General features: G+C 48.9%; 1 protein-coding gene across 11 annotated transcripts in view; it reads right to left on the reverse strand.

Annotated features, from left to right (window-relative positions):
- Positions 1 to 1,141: 1,141 nt before the first annotated feature.
- The window catches only part of ODF2 (outer dense fiber of sperm tails 2), a 29,745-nt gene continuing 15,402 nt past the window's right edge, over positions 1,142 to 15,484 (reverse strand). For 5 of the 11 annotated variants that reach the window (XM_016126392.2, XM_036239025.1, XM_036239022.1 and 2 more), the window contains 12 exons: positions 14,551 to 14,622; positions 14,336 to 14,452; positions 13,526 to 13,711; positions 12,886 to 12,995; positions 11,028 to 11,163; positions 7,298 to 7,408; positions 7,083 to 7,187; positions 6,064 to 6,222; positions 4,653 to 4,753; positions 3,179 to 3,341; positions 2,617 to 2,742; positions 1,142 to 2,182 (listed from right to left, as the gene is read on the reverse strand). In XM_016126392.2, the coding sequence (XP_015981878.1) occupies positions 1,994 to 2,182; positions 2,617 to 2,742; positions 3,179 to 3,341; positions 4,653 to 4,753; positions 6,064 to 6,222; positions 7,083 to 7,187; positions 7,298 to 7,408; positions 11,028 to 11,163; positions 12,886 to 12,995; positions 13,526 to 13,711; positions 14,336 to 14,452; positions 14,551 to 14,622 (1,575 nt within the window). In that variant the 3' untranslated portion in view covers positions 1,142 to 1,993. Of the gene's footprint in view, positions 2,183 to 2,616; positions 2,743 to 3,178; positions 3,342 to 4,652; positions 4,754 to 5,899; positions 6,223 to 7,082; positions 7,188 to 7,297; positions 7,409 to 11,027; positions 11,164 to 12,885; positions 12,996 to 13,525; positions 13,712 to 14,335; positions 14,453 to 14,550; positions 14,623 to 15,484 lie in introns of those variants that run through there. The other 6 variants (XM_036239024.1, XM_036239023.1, XM_016126357.2 and 3 more) reach the window with 3 other exon arrangements.

Here is a 15,484-nt window from a genome sequence, read left to right on the forward strand (position 1 = left end):
TGAAAAGTCTAGAATGACAACTCCATAGAGACAAGGAGACTTTATTAGTGGTTGCCAGGTGCTGGGGTGCAGGGGGGAGAGTGGCTGCTAATGAATAAGGCTTTCTTTTGGGGGTGACGAAAATGTTCTAACATCAAATAATGGTGAGCGTTGCACGACTTAGTGATTATACTAAAAAACACTGAATTAGATACTTTAAAAGGGTGAAGTTTATGGTATGTGAATTACATCAATAAAAATAAATGTGATTTACCATCACCCAAAGCCAGCTTTAATTAGGGCTCTTTAACTTTGACCCTTTAGCCTATTTCATGAGATTGGTTTGAGGTAGGAAGGCGTCTCTCTACAGTTTGAAGCAATATAAACATTTTTCATTTTTCGGATTTTTTTTTACAAACTCTCTGGACAAAGAAAAACGTTGTTGGGAAAGTCCCAAAAATGGACTCTGAGGTGTTTCCCACACCAGCAGTATAAATACCAGTGCCCTGCGCTGAGGTTTGACAGTAGTGTTATAGAAATGTGTATGCACGTTGGTGTAAATTTGTCAACTGTCTTTTCTTGGGACGGTCTTTCACACATTGTAAATTCAAGTCCATTTATGTTAAGGGTGTGAAAACAGGCTTGGTTCTGCGGCAATGGCAGCTGGTAGTTGCTTTTTCAGAACTTCCTTGGCAAAATGAAAGCTGAACACTACAAAATTTGGGAGGGAAGGAAGTTTTCTTGTGAAATCCAGACGTCTGCGTGGGGCCCATTACCTTTGAGGACAAGGGGATTCTCTGGTGGTGTGGACTTGGGTTGGAGTGGCTGAGAGAAGACTAGACTGGATCACCCAGAAGGCCAGTACCAGCTAGAATGAAAAGGTTAGAGTTTGGCGCAGTATCAAATTTGTTCTCTAAAGAATTTGTTGTTCTTTTAAATACAGGAAAATAGGAAGAGAAAAAAAATAGCCAATAACCTTATCATTCGGAAACCAATTAATGTTTTAAAAATAATAACATATGCACATTGCATCATCCTCATAACAGTTAAAGTGATCTTCCCCCAAAAACAGCAAGGCCTCCAGGCATCTCAGGGTTATAACGTGAAAGCACACAAAGGAGAAAGAACCAATCTGGGCCAAAATGAAATCAGAAGACTAATGTTCCATGCACCAAGTATTTTAAAAGTGTTTACTGGCTCTCCTGCAGCATTTTACTTAATCATTTTTAGAAGGAGGATGGGGTGGGTAAAGGAAATCATCCAAAGGAGTCTTAAATATTGATTATAAAAGCTTTTTGTAAAACAATACAAATATTTCCGAAATAAATGCATTCCATAGATACAAACCTGGCAACGAGAAACAAAAATCAATGAGCTTGGGATTACACTTTTAAAAGGCCAACTGGACAGGAGCCCTTGAGTGTCATCTGTGAAGTGCATGGGGGCAAGTGGCCTAAAGGACTCGGGTATGAGAGGTTTCCACTGGGCTCGGGAAAGGAGCTTCGGGGAAAACACCATACCCATGAAATAAGGGAAAGAGAAAGCGAACATGCTCACAGCCCAGGAGGGGCAGTGAGGACCTCTGGCTCACAGCTCCTGCTGGTTCAGGCTCGAGGAAACCGAAGAAAGAAGGTCCTAAAAAAAGAGGGTTGTAAGGGGACTGGAGGGAAAAGTCCAGTCCCAACAGTCTCCCGGGACAGGAATGAGCCAAGTCATGGTGAGTGAAAATGTGGGACCCTAATAATGGTAGACTTAAGGCCTGGCAACGTAATAAGAAACTTCCCTCAGGCAATTCTATCAGAGAGGAGTGAACTAAGTGCTTCCTGCTCCTTCATCCCCTCCTGCTTTAGGGACTTTCATGGAGCCAGTAGCTAAGGACAAGATCCTGAATACACTTCGTCACTGGAAGAGAGAGGAAAACCAACAGGCATTCCAGGTAGGGCTTGGCAACTCAACTCCTCAGTTCTCAGGACAGCAATCCGGGGCTTCCAGCCCAAGACCAAGACCTGCGGCCTCAGGCTGGAGGCGATCTGGAGCGGATGGGAGAGCTGGTCAGGTAGGTAGTGTAAGGACTGTCCCCAAACACGTTGGCATAGGATGACTTGAGGAACTGGACGTAGTTCTGCATGCTGCGGTTGGTGCTCTCCGACTGCTCCAGGCGATCCTTCAGGTCCTGGAGCCGGCTCTGGTAGCGACGGTCAGCCTGAGAGGAGAAGGAGCGCGGGGCACGTGTGTGAGACGTCAAAACAGACAGGTTCATGGTGAGGCAGAGACTTTATTAGTGGTTGCCAGGGGCTGATGGGAAGGGGAGTGGGGAGTGGCTGCTAATGGGTCTCTTTCAGGGTCTCTTTCTGAAAATATTCTCAACTTAGATGGTGGTGAATATACTATATTCACAGAATATACAACTCTGTGAATATATATTGACTTGTGTAATTTAAATGGTTGGATTTTATGGTATATAAATGATATCTTAACAAAGCTTGGGATATACTTCAGAGATGAGAAAACGATTAGAGAAAAATCTAATCATGTCGTGTTCATAAAAACAACGAAACACCTGGCCCTGCAGGCCCCAGGAAGCCAGAATCTCAATCCTCTCCCTCCTCTTCCCTCCCGTCCTCCAGCCCAGCTCACGTCGTCTCGGCTCCGCCGCAGTTGGTTGAGTTCAGTTTTGGTCCTGCTCAGCTGGGTCTCAAGGTCCAGGATTTTGTTCTGGGCCGCTCGCTCCTTGGAGACTGCGTGCTCCTTGGTTTGTTCCACCTGCCCAGAAGGTACAGAGGTGGAGCTGGCTTACCTGACATGGGGAACACCTGGCGAGGAGAGGGCTGGGCCACGCCCACTATCTGGTCTCCCCATCAGCACTTGCACATTGCCATGGAGAGGTCTTTGGAGCCTCGGGGCGGGGGCTAACTATGGGGGCAACCTCAACGGCCAGCTTCACCTGCCCCTTCCCACCACCCTGCAAGTCGTCACCTTAAGATGTGGCAAAGCTGTCCAAGTCCCATGCAGGTGGCAATTAAATGAGCAATCATGAGTAAAGTGCCAGATCCTTTACCATATTGTTCCTTTGGTCCTTATGGTAAATTCGTAAGGAAGATACTACCTAAACCCATTTTTCAGATGAGAAGATAGGCTCACAGAGGTCAGGTGATTGCCCAAGGTCACAGAGCTTATTAGTAATGGAACTGAGACTGACCTGCCTTCTAGCATCTTCAATGGCGTTCTCCAACTGCCTCGCCAGGGTCCCACATTCTCGTGTTTTCTCCTCCAGCCGCAGCTGGGACTGGTGGATTGCCTCCTCCCTCTTGGCAATCACTTGCAGGAACTCGATATTCTGGGCACTGGTCGCCTCCAGTTTCCTAGGTGAAAGCACACAGTCAGATCCTGCTCATACCCCTGCTTGTCCTGTTCCACCTGGCCAGGGGGCTGCCAGCCACCCCTGGACTGGGGCTCTCATCACGCCAAGAATCTCCAGGGAGCCACAGGAATAAACCAAAGAAGTCTGCTGATCAGCCGGGCGGCAAGGAACTGTGACGGGAGCGGCTGGTTGGAGAGCTGGATGAAGAGTGGGAAAAGCAGGCATAGACTGTGCGAAGTGTGCTTGTCATCACATGTGATACGGCAACTGGCAGCTTGGGAAGGTGGGTTCCAGCATTATCCCCCCTTTACAGATGAAGAAACTCAGCCTCAGAGACGTGAAGCCATTGGCCCAATGTCAGCACAGCTGGCGGGTCTGTCACCAAAACCCATGCCCTCAACTATTTCTGTGTTCCAGTTTAAGCTGCTCTGCTAGTCCTGCTGAGTCCAGCTGCGCCTCCAAGGCCAGCAGAGCGGAGCAGAGGTGGAGCCCAGGAGACCACCTGGCTCAAGTCCCTACCTGCAGGCTGCACGAGCAGCTGCGGCCTTGCAGGACCCTAGGCCTTCCAGGTCTGAAAAGAAGGCTCCAGCCCTCATTCTACAGATGTTAAAAGCTCTAGAGGAAGACAGTGGGCTAAGTTGCGGCTTTGCCAGGTACCAGCTGTGTGACTTTGGGCAAGTCACTTAACCTCTCCTCGCGCACAGTTTTCTCATATTTAATACCAACTACACACTAATTGTACTGTACAGTTTTGTATGCCAGGTGATGTGCTAAGCCCTTTGAAAATGATCTCATCAAAGACTCACAATAACCCCATGAGCTAGATTGGTTCCCTACCTTGACCCCTTTCTCAAGATGGAATACACAGAGGCTCAGAAGGATTAAATGATGGGCCACAAGGCCAGGGCTTCTGATTCCAAAAGGTGTAGTCCTCACCTCTGCCTCCAACAGTCCATAAGTAGTAAGAATCAGAATGGTTTTGGGGAACACAGAGCAGAATGGGGGAGAAATGTCCCCCACTGTAGCTTCCTGGCCCTTCTGGTTCGCTTGAATGAAGCGTGACTGATAAGCGGTGCCTGTGGAGGGTCTGACCTTGATCGCACCGATCCGGAGGCCCCCCCGGCCAGAGACCTTCCTCTCTCCCACAATGCTTACCACTGCAATGGAAGCAGCTTTTCCTCTGAGGTCTGCCTAGTACCTTCCAGGGCCTCGAGTCCCTCAAACACTTCCGCACACTAAGCCCAAAGCAGCTAAGTGGCTGAAAGTCTCAGGTCCTAGGAAGAGGACAGAGATGGGACCAAGTGCCTCTAACCTCTCCAGTTCATCCACCTTCAGACTCAGCTGTTTATTTTCCTTCTGGGAAGCCTGGTGTTTCTCTCTCGCCATCTCCAGCTTGTCGCCCTGATGTTCGATCTAAAATGACAGGAACAGACTGGTTTAACAAAGGACTTCCCGGTCCAGCCCTCCCTTCTCCCTGTGACCTGTCATCCACACCCAGGTAAGAGGCACACTGCCCTCAGCAGGCATCCAAGTCTCAACGCACAACCTGGAGGAGAGAGGAGAGCAGGGACAGGTTAGGCCCAGCTCCCAAGACCGAAGGCTTTCCTGCACCGAGAGAGGCTGGGTTTGATCCTGAAGAACCGTGATGACGCTTTCTTGCTCGGGAGAGGCCACTCAGTGAGGTCCAGGGCGGACATGAGAAGGCAGGAGCATGGCAGGCCGACACGACACAGCAGGGAGCTCTACCAACAACGTTGTCAGTGCTGCTGATGTCATTCTCCCCTGAACTGGGGCCAAGTGCAGGCAAGACATCAGGGAATCTGCGAATTCTCTCAGGCTGGCAAGTTTGAGAAGTTATCCGGAGGGCTGATTTATGCACGAGCCTCAGATTATGTGGGCTTGAAAGAAAATGCTCAGTTCGAGGGAAGGCAGGTCACTTAAAAGAGTACTGAGCACGTGGGCTTGGGAATCTGACAAAGCTGGCTGGCTGGGTTCCAATCCCTGCTGACTGAGAATTAGCTCTGTGACCTCAGGAAATTACTTCTCCCCTCTCTGTCCTAGGCTGCTTTCTGTAAAACGGGGAAAATAATATACCTCAGAAAGTTCCTAGAAATCAATGAGAGAATGGTGGAGCACAGGGTATGTGCTCACAAATGGCAGCTACTTTTATTATGATTACAAGGAAGCAGGTCAGGAGAGGGGCCTTGCCCGAGGTCACACCACAGATGAGAGGCATATCCTTTCTTAGGCTCCACAGGCATGGTTCCAGGAACCCAGAGGCAGGCTGCTTCTAGAGAAAGGGAGCCCTCTTTCAGGACAGAATCTCAGGCCACGGATCTGTTAAGAGCAGGGAAGGCAGCAGAAGCAAGAGAACAATGGAAGGAAAGAACACGCGTGGGCTGCAGTCCGTGGGGGCACAGCCGAGGGCAGCGGCAGAGCAGTGAAGGGCGGAGGGCGGCGAGACTTGGAGCACTCGGGGGCGGGGCAGCAGGAGGGCCCAACTACTTCAGTCGAGTGACGGCTCCTAAAACTACAATCACTTTGTGCAAACACGAGGCATTTGGCACACCAGACTTTTATTTCACAGCACTGATGATAGCTCACTCCTTTCAGAAACAGCAGCCAAGAAAAAGGAAGTAGTCCTCCCTTGGGGGGCGTGCAGGTCATCTTGGTAAGCGGACCCCTCGGGCCAGTTCGTGGGACCCTTTCTGCCAGTCCCTTACCCGGCTGCGCAGGTCTGATATGATGGCTGTGAGGTCGATGTTCTTCCTCTCATATCCTTGCAGCTGGTCTTGACACTCTGCCAACTTAGCCTCCGTGATCTTGAGGATGTCAGGAAGCTGCTGCAGGTCAGCCAGCTGGGACTGGAACTGCCTACGTGCCTGGAGTGGGGCAGAAAGTCCCGCCATTGGGAAGGGCCCAGATGCCGAAAGGGCCGGGCAGAGTGCTTTGGAGTGGGACGGGGCTGCCTTCAGGCCCCAGAAGAGGATCCTGCAAGACCTACAGGTACAAGCACGGCCTGCCCTCCCGAAGGCCACCGAGGGTGTCCACTGTTCTCCGGGGGAACACTTCGCCCTAACCTGCCACCTTTAGTTATTGGATAACAACACCAGGATCCAGGCATTGTACTAAAGCCTCTGATTTACTCATTTAATCCATACGACGACCCCTAAAGCAGGTGCTTTGTCCCTACATAAGGACACGAAGGATCAAAGGCTCATTTGCCCAAGGTCACTCAGCTAGAAACTGGTAGAGCCAAGATTAAAGCTTAACTCCCAAGCCCCTAGGAAGGCAGTAACAATACTCTAGGTCGGGAGAAAGCTAATAACTATCCAGTGTCCCCTTGTATTAACAAGGGGTCTAAGGACTAGAGAGGCTCTGTGACTTGCCCAGGGTTATGCCACAAGTCAGTGCCTGAGCTTGGACTCACCCTGTCTCCAAGGTTACTATTAAGATAATCCCTTTGCTTCTAGAAGACTAGCAAAGCTGTCTATAGAAGAATGAAGCAGCAGAGAAAGGAAACTGAAGAAAGACGAAAACCAGGAGGAAAAGGGATAAAGAAAAAGCCCAAGATGGTGGAGATGAGAAAGGGGAGAGCACGCACGTGCCGGAGCGGACCAGCCCCGCGAAGGGGAGATTCGTTAATCCTCGTCCACAGCAGGGAGGGCAAAGGCAAACAAGACGGACAGACTAACAGACATGAACTCGGGCAGGGGAAGAAAGCACAGAAGGGGAGCAGTACCGCTTCAATCTCTTTGTTCATCTCATCTTTAAGGATCTTGTTCTCTTTGTCACAGCGTTCCAGCTGGGCAGCCACTTCATCTGCCTCCAATCTGGTCTTCATCACCTGGGGACCACCAAAGCACTGGCTCATCTTGGGCGGAGCCCAGTTTGGTGAAAATCACCTTCCGCACCCAACCCTTCCCTAGTGGTTCGTCTTCCAGCGTGCAGGCCTACCTGACTCTTATAGTTGTCAATCATCCCCTCATAGTTCTTAACCGACGCCTTCAGCTGCTGGACCTCGAGGTGCGCCTGATTGAGTTTGTCCTCCATCGGAGCGAAACTAGCCTAGAAGGGGTGGCTCGTGAGTAGACAAGAAGGTTCCAGAGCAGGTGGTCATCCCACTCGTGGTTCCTATTCCCAGGGGCCAGCAAGTGGAAGCCCCACCTACTCAAACTCTCATCAGTTTTCCTCAGAGGGACCCCTGGGCAAGACACCTTGCATGACCAACTCAAGTGAATACAGACGCAAATGAGGGACGTTTCTGTTTCCTTGTTCTTATTACAAAAACAATAGTAATCCTTAAAGAAAATGGAGATAAGACCAAGAAAAATGAATTGTGATGCAAGATAACTTTGGTTATGGCTACATGACAGCTGTGTAGTGATTTTTCATTTTCTCAACAAGAATGGAATTATACTGAACTTCCCTGCAACTGAAATGTTTTCAATTAACAATTATGTTAAGAACTACTTCTGAGGTCAAGAAATGTCTTACAACCAAAATGTTCACCTTAGCAGATGGGACAAAGATAAGTTAGATATCCAAGTTATACTATAAGGATACAGTAATCAAAACAGCATGGTCCTGGCATAAAAACAGATACATTGATCAGTGGAACAGAACAGAGCGCCCAGAAATAAATCCACGTCCATACACTCAATATATGACAAAGGAGGCAAGAGTATACAATAGGGTAAAGACTGTCTCTTCAATAAATGGTGTTGGAAAAATTAGATACATACAAAAAAATTAAACTGGACCACCTCCTTACACCGTATGCAACAATAGACTTGAAATGGATTAAAGACTTAAATGTAAGCCCTGAAACCATAAAACTTCTAGAAGAAAACATAGGTGGTAATCTCTCTGATATTACTACTAGTAATTTTTCGGATATATCTCCTTGGGCAAGGGAAACAAGAAAAAATAAACAAACAGGACTACATCAAACTAAAAATTTTTGCACAGCAAAGGAAACCATGAACAAAAAAGACAACCTACTGAATGAGAGAAGGTATTTGCTTATGATATATCTGATAAAGGGTTAACATCCCAAATATATAAAGAGCTCATACAACTCAAACAAAAAAACCCAACAATCTAATTTAAAAATGAGAAGACCCAAATAGATACTTCTCCAAAGAGGAAATACAGATGGTCAATAAAAATATGAAAAGATGCTCAAGGTCCACTAATCGTCAGAGAAAGGCAAATTAAATCCACAATGAGCTATCACTTCATACCTGTCAGAATGGCTCTCATCAATAAATCAAAGAACAACAGTGTTAGGGAGCATGTGGAGAAAAGGGGACCCTCATACACTGTTGGTGGGATGCAAATTGATATAGCCGCTATGGAAAACAGTCTGGAGGTTCCTCAGAAAACAGTGTGGAGGTCCCAGTAATTGTACTTCTGAGTATTTATCCAAAGAAAACCAAAACAATAATTCATAAAGATCTATGCTTCCTTATGTTTATGGCAGCGCTATTCACAACAGCCAAGATATGGAAGCACCTAAATGCCCATCAACAGAAGACTGGATAAAGAAATTATGGTTCATATAGTCAATGGAATATTACTCAGCCATAAAAAATGAAATCCTACTATTTGCAATGACATGGATGAACCCAGAGGTTATTATGCTGAGCAAAATAAGTCAGACAGAGAAAACTAAATACCCTATGATTTCGCTTACATGTGGAATCTAAGGAGCAAAAAAAACAAACCAATCGAAAACAGACTCGCAACCACAGAGGACAATCTGGTGATGACCAGAGGGAAGGACTGGGAGAAAGGGGTGAAGGGTTAAAGAAGTACAAATTAGTCGTTGAGAGATGGTCACGGGGATGGGGAGCACGGCACAGGGAATGCAGTCAGCAGTACTGAAATGGCTGTGTGTAGAGCCAGAGGGGTGACAGAGTAATCAGGGGCATCATTTCACAAACTACCTAAATGTTTAACCAATGTACTATATACTTGAAATTAATAATAAAATTCTAAAAAAAATACAGCGCTGCTTAAAAAATCAAATATAACAAAAACTAAGTCAGATATCTCATTACAATAATAGTCATTTAAAAGATAAAGCTTAAAAAAAAAAAAACTGACCTAAAAAGTCATCTAAGAAATATGGCTGATGAGGAAAACAAGCTGCAGAATAATGGAGGGATGAATCGGTGTGTATGTGTTTAAATGTTAGTATTAGGGGAAAAACTTGAAAAATACACATCCACAGTTAATACAGACCTTCACCTCTATATCACATTTTTGTAATGTTTTAAATTTTTACTTGGAGCAGATTTCACCTTTATAATTATAATATCTACGAAAATACAATTCTACAAACATCACTGAGTGGCCATACTACATTACACTACATAGACAAACCATCCTGTAATTAAACCTCCTACTACTTTGGACTTAAATCTGTCTTTAATTCACACTACAACGAAGGAGATACTACTAGAGTGGCTACAACGAAAAAGGCTGACCGTGCCAAGTGCTGATGAGGAGACGTGGAGCAACTGTTAATTCTCACGTGCCCCCCCAATGGGAGTGTAAATTTATACAACTACTTTGCTGTCTGGAAACATCTACCAAAGCCAAACGTATGCACACCGATGACCTGGCAACTTGACTTCAAGGTATATAACCTGTAAAAATATACCAAATATGGGCACCAAGAGATGCACAAGGATGCTTGACAGCCCAAGTAGAATGGATGGATATATTCTGGCATCGAGATGTATAGAATATATAGAATGGATATATATATGACATTGAGAATGAATAAACTGCCATACACAACATGGTAACTTTCACAAACAATGCTAAGTAAAAGCTAGGCACTAAGTTCAAAAACAGGCAAAATAATCTTGTGATGATACAAAGCAGGATAACGGTCACCTCTGTAGGGGATATTTGCAACCATCCTCACCAGGATGCTAGTAGTAATAAGGTTGACTGGAAGACAAATTGTGTTCATTTCATAAACTTTTTTGTACACTGTACATCCTTAAAATCAGTCTTACTTAACAATATCAGTAAAAGATGTTACTGCCTTGATCAGCTGAAAACCAGATAAAACCTGGCTCTGAAACGTCAACCTCCCTGCAGGTGCCTCTCGACCCTGTCGTGCTAGGAGTGTAGAGCGAGTGGTTAAGGACTAGAGCTCCGGAGTCAGACCCAGGTTCAAACCCCAACTCCAACACTTCCAAGCGCAAAATTAGCAAGAATGACCTTTCTTTAAGCCTGTTTCCTTTATCTATAAAGTAGAGAACAATCACGTTCCTGGGACAGTAAGGGGAGAGGTGACACGCGTAAAGGAGTCCGGCCGTCCCTAGGGGAGCAGTGCTAACCTCACAGTCAGGTCTGATTGCGTCACGTCAGGCATTTCACACGCATCGCCCCATTCTCACGAGAACCCCATCTCCTCCCACTAAGGAAACTGCAGCGGCAGCGTAGGAGGAGCTGCCTCACCCGAGTCCCGCGGCTAGTAAGAGGCGGAGCCGGGGCTTGGGTCCGGGCCATCCTGACTCCAGAGCCCTCCTCCTTAATCGTGCTGCGCCCTCCAAGCCCTCCGAAGACCCTCGTGGTCATCTCTGGGGCCCGAGCAGGAAGGCCCAGCCATCGGCCTGGCCTCTCTGCCGTCCCAACTGTCCCAGCCCCGCGCCTCACTACAGACCTTCAGCCTCTCGTTCTCCAGCTTGAATGCGGAATACTCGGCCGTCTGCCGGTGCAGTCTCTCCACAAGGCTGTCCCGGTCTTCCCGCATCTTTTCCTCCAAGGTTTGTTGTTGGTTTACAAGATCTGTCACTCGGCTGGAAGGTCACAAAGTGAAAGCAGACAGGGAGAATCAATTACACACAGTTCTGAGGAGCGTGGGTCTTTGAGGGGAGTGGGAGATCATGTCCCCCGCCTTGGCACCCTGCCTGCTTCCCAGTCTCCACCCCGAGAAGCGGCTGCATTGTCCTGCCCTGGCACCGCTGCCTGTGGCACTCCAAGTATCCTACTTTAAGACTGTCTCCCATACCACCCTCTCCAAGGCTTCTCCATTCTGATCTTCCCATGAGGCCAAGACACTTGCCGAAGACAATGACCAGAGCCTCCACCCCGTCCCACCTCCCCGCAGCACCCCCTGGATCTCTCAGCCAATCAGATCTTGAAGTTAGGACAGGACGCCAGGCTGGGTGGTCGAGAACACCCCAGGGACCCCTCTGCCCCTGGCACGTATCACACCAGGGCTGTCTCCAGGTAAGGGCAGAGGACACGATCGGCTTGTTCACGTGTGTGAACACTCAACTAGCTCAGGTGGGAACTGCAATGACTCTATATGGGATGAAAGGAAAGACGCCAACTCAGCAGCCAGCTGCGCACCTGCCCTTGCGTGCCCCCTCCCCCCCGTCACTGAGCAGGGCTGTGAGCCGAGAACAGAGACCGAGGCCTCAGAAGAACATAGACAGCACCTGTGAGTGCCCATGATCTTGACCGTGGATCCAGTACGGAACCTCTCCACAGTTCGTGCTCAGGATCGATGAACTGGGGTTCGGTCAGCGCGTATTTACTGAGCGCTGACAAGGCCCAAGCGAACACATCACGTTGTTTCACCTGGCAAACGCCTGCTCACCCTGAAAAGCCCAGTTCGGACTGCCCTCCTCAGGGCGTCTCTGCCCGATCCCTCTCATCTGTACCGCACGTCCTTCTACCTGAATTACCTGTTTTTTCCCCATTAGAGAATTTCTGAGAGTGGCACGTGGCACAGGGCCCGGCACATAGCAGGTTTCAGGATATGTTTGTTAAACTGGGTTAAACACAGCGAAAGACACTTCCTGAGGAAAGACTTACCTGACCTGGAATCTAAGTTAGTCCCCTGTGACCCTTAGCCCAGGGAGTCCAGGTCTTTGTAGCCCCACCTCCTCTACTTGAGTACTGGGTTGCCTCCGTGAGGGCGGAGAACGCATTGGTTGTAACTCTACAGGCCAGCACAGAGCCTGGTATGTAGTAGATGCTCAATAAATACTTTTATACGAATGAACACATGAATATAGCTGACACTGAGAATGTCTCAACAGTCGCTGTAAAGCAGACAGTGAAGTCACTTTTGTACTGTACTCCCAGGCCATACCTCCGCCCTGCTGACTGGCTGGCAAGCAGCAGACGCAGGGATGGATCATCAGCCAGCCCATGCCCAAGAGTAGGAACAAGGAGACCGGAGTGCCTGTCTGGGCCCATTTCATATTCTGTGCAGATTAGGCCCAGATTGGGCCCAGGAGCTGGAGTCAAGCAGGGCCAGCCCCTCCCTTACATTGTCTGCTGGGGTGGTAGGACCCCAGGACAGGGGCTGGAGCCAGGACCCAGGGTCCAACCAGAAAGCACACCACAGGGCTGCCCACGTCTCTGTCCAGTGCAGCTCCTGACTGGAGGAGACCAGATGGCAGCCATGTGAGGGACGTGACTGACCTGTCACAGGTCGCCAGGCTCCTTCCACCTGCACACCCCCTTCCCCCAGTCGCCCCATGCGCCCTCTCCTCACAGAGACGTACTCATTCAGGACAATAATTTCCAGCTCGAGGTCCCCCTTGTCTTTCACAACTTGGTTGTAGCGGCTCCTCCATGACTCCAGAGTGGATAAAGCTTCCGCAACATAAAGATCCTGGGGACATGGAACAACAGGCCTGTCAGCCTGGTGTCAGCGCTGAGACCGAGGGAGCTGAGGGCTGGGTCACCCTGGGTGACCCCTCACCTGATTACTTAAACCTCACTCCTGCAAGTCCCTCTCTAGAGAGCACCGAGAGTGACAGTGGGAGGCCAGCTGTTGCTTCTAGATTTCCAGGTTTCACATGCACCCTGTGTGCAAATCCTTCCTAAACTATATGACCCTACCCACAACACTGACGTGCTTGAATCGTCCTACATACCCTCCAGTCACCTCCAGCCAGCAACCCAACCCCATCATCACCTTTATACCCATTACCCTCCCCCCTCCACCCAGCCATCCATCCTACCAGCTCGCTAACCCACTCCACTGCCATCTTCCCTCCGTTTACCCACCAGGCCACCTCTACCCAGCTTTTCCGCCACCGCCCACCCAAACCACCTGCGTTCAGCCACCCGTCATCCGCTCCCCGCCTGTGCACCTCCCACGTCCACCTCTGAGCAGCCTCCTCAGGGAAGGCCTGCTACCTTGTCAGCAAGTTGCACGTGCAGCTGCTCAGCATACTCCTCGCTCTTCTCAGCTCGCTCCTTCTGGGCTCGGATGGCCTTCTTCAAGGACTCTTTGTCTCGGTCTCCCTTTTGCTTCAATTCCTTTAGCTGCTCCATGATGGCCTCCACTTCTACCTTGTGTTGGTTCCCACTGCGCTCCAGGTTCTGGGAGGGGAGGGCCAGGAAGCAGATGGGAGGAAAGGGACAAAGGTGGGGAGAGAGGGAGGAGAGAGACAAGACAAGAAAGGCCGGGGGAAGGCAAGGCAGAAAGTCAAGGGAAGAGAGGGAAAAAAGGGGACCAGTGAAAACAAGAAGTAGGGGAGAGAACGGGTCTTACACGGACCGGAAACCAAGGCCCCTCCCGGCTCCCCACGGCGCCTCTCTGGAGCACTGAACCCATCAGGTCTCAGTGTTAGAACTCTTCTGGATCCTTCCTTGAACTCCAAGCATAGTGGTCACTCAACAGAGCCATGACCTCAGAGTCCCTGGTTCACAGATGCAAGCAGCATTTGAGACCATCCCCTCCCCATGGGTAGCAGGAGAACTGAGGGCCTAAGGGATGAAGTGATTGGCTCGCGGAACCTAACGCAGTCACTGCCGAGGAGAGTACCAAGGCCTCCTGCTCTTGCCCTCGTCCCCGGGTCTCTCTGAAGCACAAGGTCTTTGGCAGCAAGTACCCCATAATACTTTGGGGAAAAGCCTTCCTGAATGTGATAACCTGTTAGGCAACTACCCTTGGCCTGCCAGGCCCCTGCCCCCTCCTTCCCCACCTGGGGAGCCAGCAGGTACCTTGATCTGCATACAGAGGCGACTGTTCTCTGCCTCTTTGCACCGAAGTTGTGCCTGCAAATGCCCACGCATAGATTCCATAGACTTGGAGAGTTCGGATGCTGTCTTTGCTTGAGCCTTTGGAGAGATGGAGAAAATGACAGAGCCAGGATTTGAACCTGGGTCTCCAATTCCAGAATGCACTCCACCCAAGGAACAACTGTCAGGGATGGTACCTTCTCACACTGTATTTCCTGGAGGAGCTCTTCCAACTCTTTGTCCTTGTCTTGCAGTAGTAACAGCAGGCGCTGGGGAGAACACACATTGTTGTAAGCTCCTTGGGAAGGACAAGAAGGTCCAGCCCAGACAGGAGAGACTCCTGTGAGTGCCTAGCCACCAAATACATTGGCCCATGTCACAAAGACCCTGGCGGGAAGCACCTAACATCTGTATTAAATATTTTCAATAAACGTGAATTTATTTTGTAATTTAAAATAATGTTAATTGTGTAGAACACTGAAAAACACACCAAAAATACATTAAAGAAGCCCCACAACCCCCCACCCAGAGATAAGCTGGTAATACACTAAGAAGTTACATGCTTATTTTGTTCCATAACCTAAACTCCTATAACATAATGTGATGGAATCTTCTAGGTCTTTAGAAAGAGCAGTTAAAGTTTCAATGTACTGATGCATCATAATTTGCCAGGCCTCTGGAGCTGGGAATGCAGGTTTGGGCGCCATCACCGTTACTGCTGAATTTCTCAGAGATGTTCGGCGAGGCAGTGAGGGCCGCGGGCCAAACCTTGGGGAACGTGGCCTCCGTCTTCTCTCTGAGACTCACAGTAAGCACTAAGACATCGACGGCTCTGAAAGCTCCTAGAGTTTAGAAACCTGTTGAACTTTTTATTCAGGCCAGCCGGTAGTTTCCCAATTTTATCTGGCCATGGATCACTCCCCGCTTTTGTTTCTTGCACCCATTAACATCTTGAGGAACTTAGGGTTCCACGGAACAGACTTCGGAACATGCCGCCTTGGGAGGGATTCCTAGAATTGGAATCGTTGAGTCCTAAAGTCTGTGCCTTTTGATGGCTTTTAATCCATTATACAAATAAGGAAATCCGGGTGACAGACTCGGATGATTTATAAGTCCATCATCATCAATCAT

Source organism: Rousettus aegyptiacus, unplaced genomic scaffold, assembly GCF_014176215.1.
Source record: "Rousettus aegyptiacus isolate mRouAeg1 unplaced genomic scaffold, mRouAeg1.p scaffold_m13_p_3, whole genome shotgun sequence".
Lineage (NCBI taxonomy): Eukaryota > Metazoa > Chordata > Mammalia > Chiroptera > Pteropodidae > Rousettus > Rousettus aegyptiacus.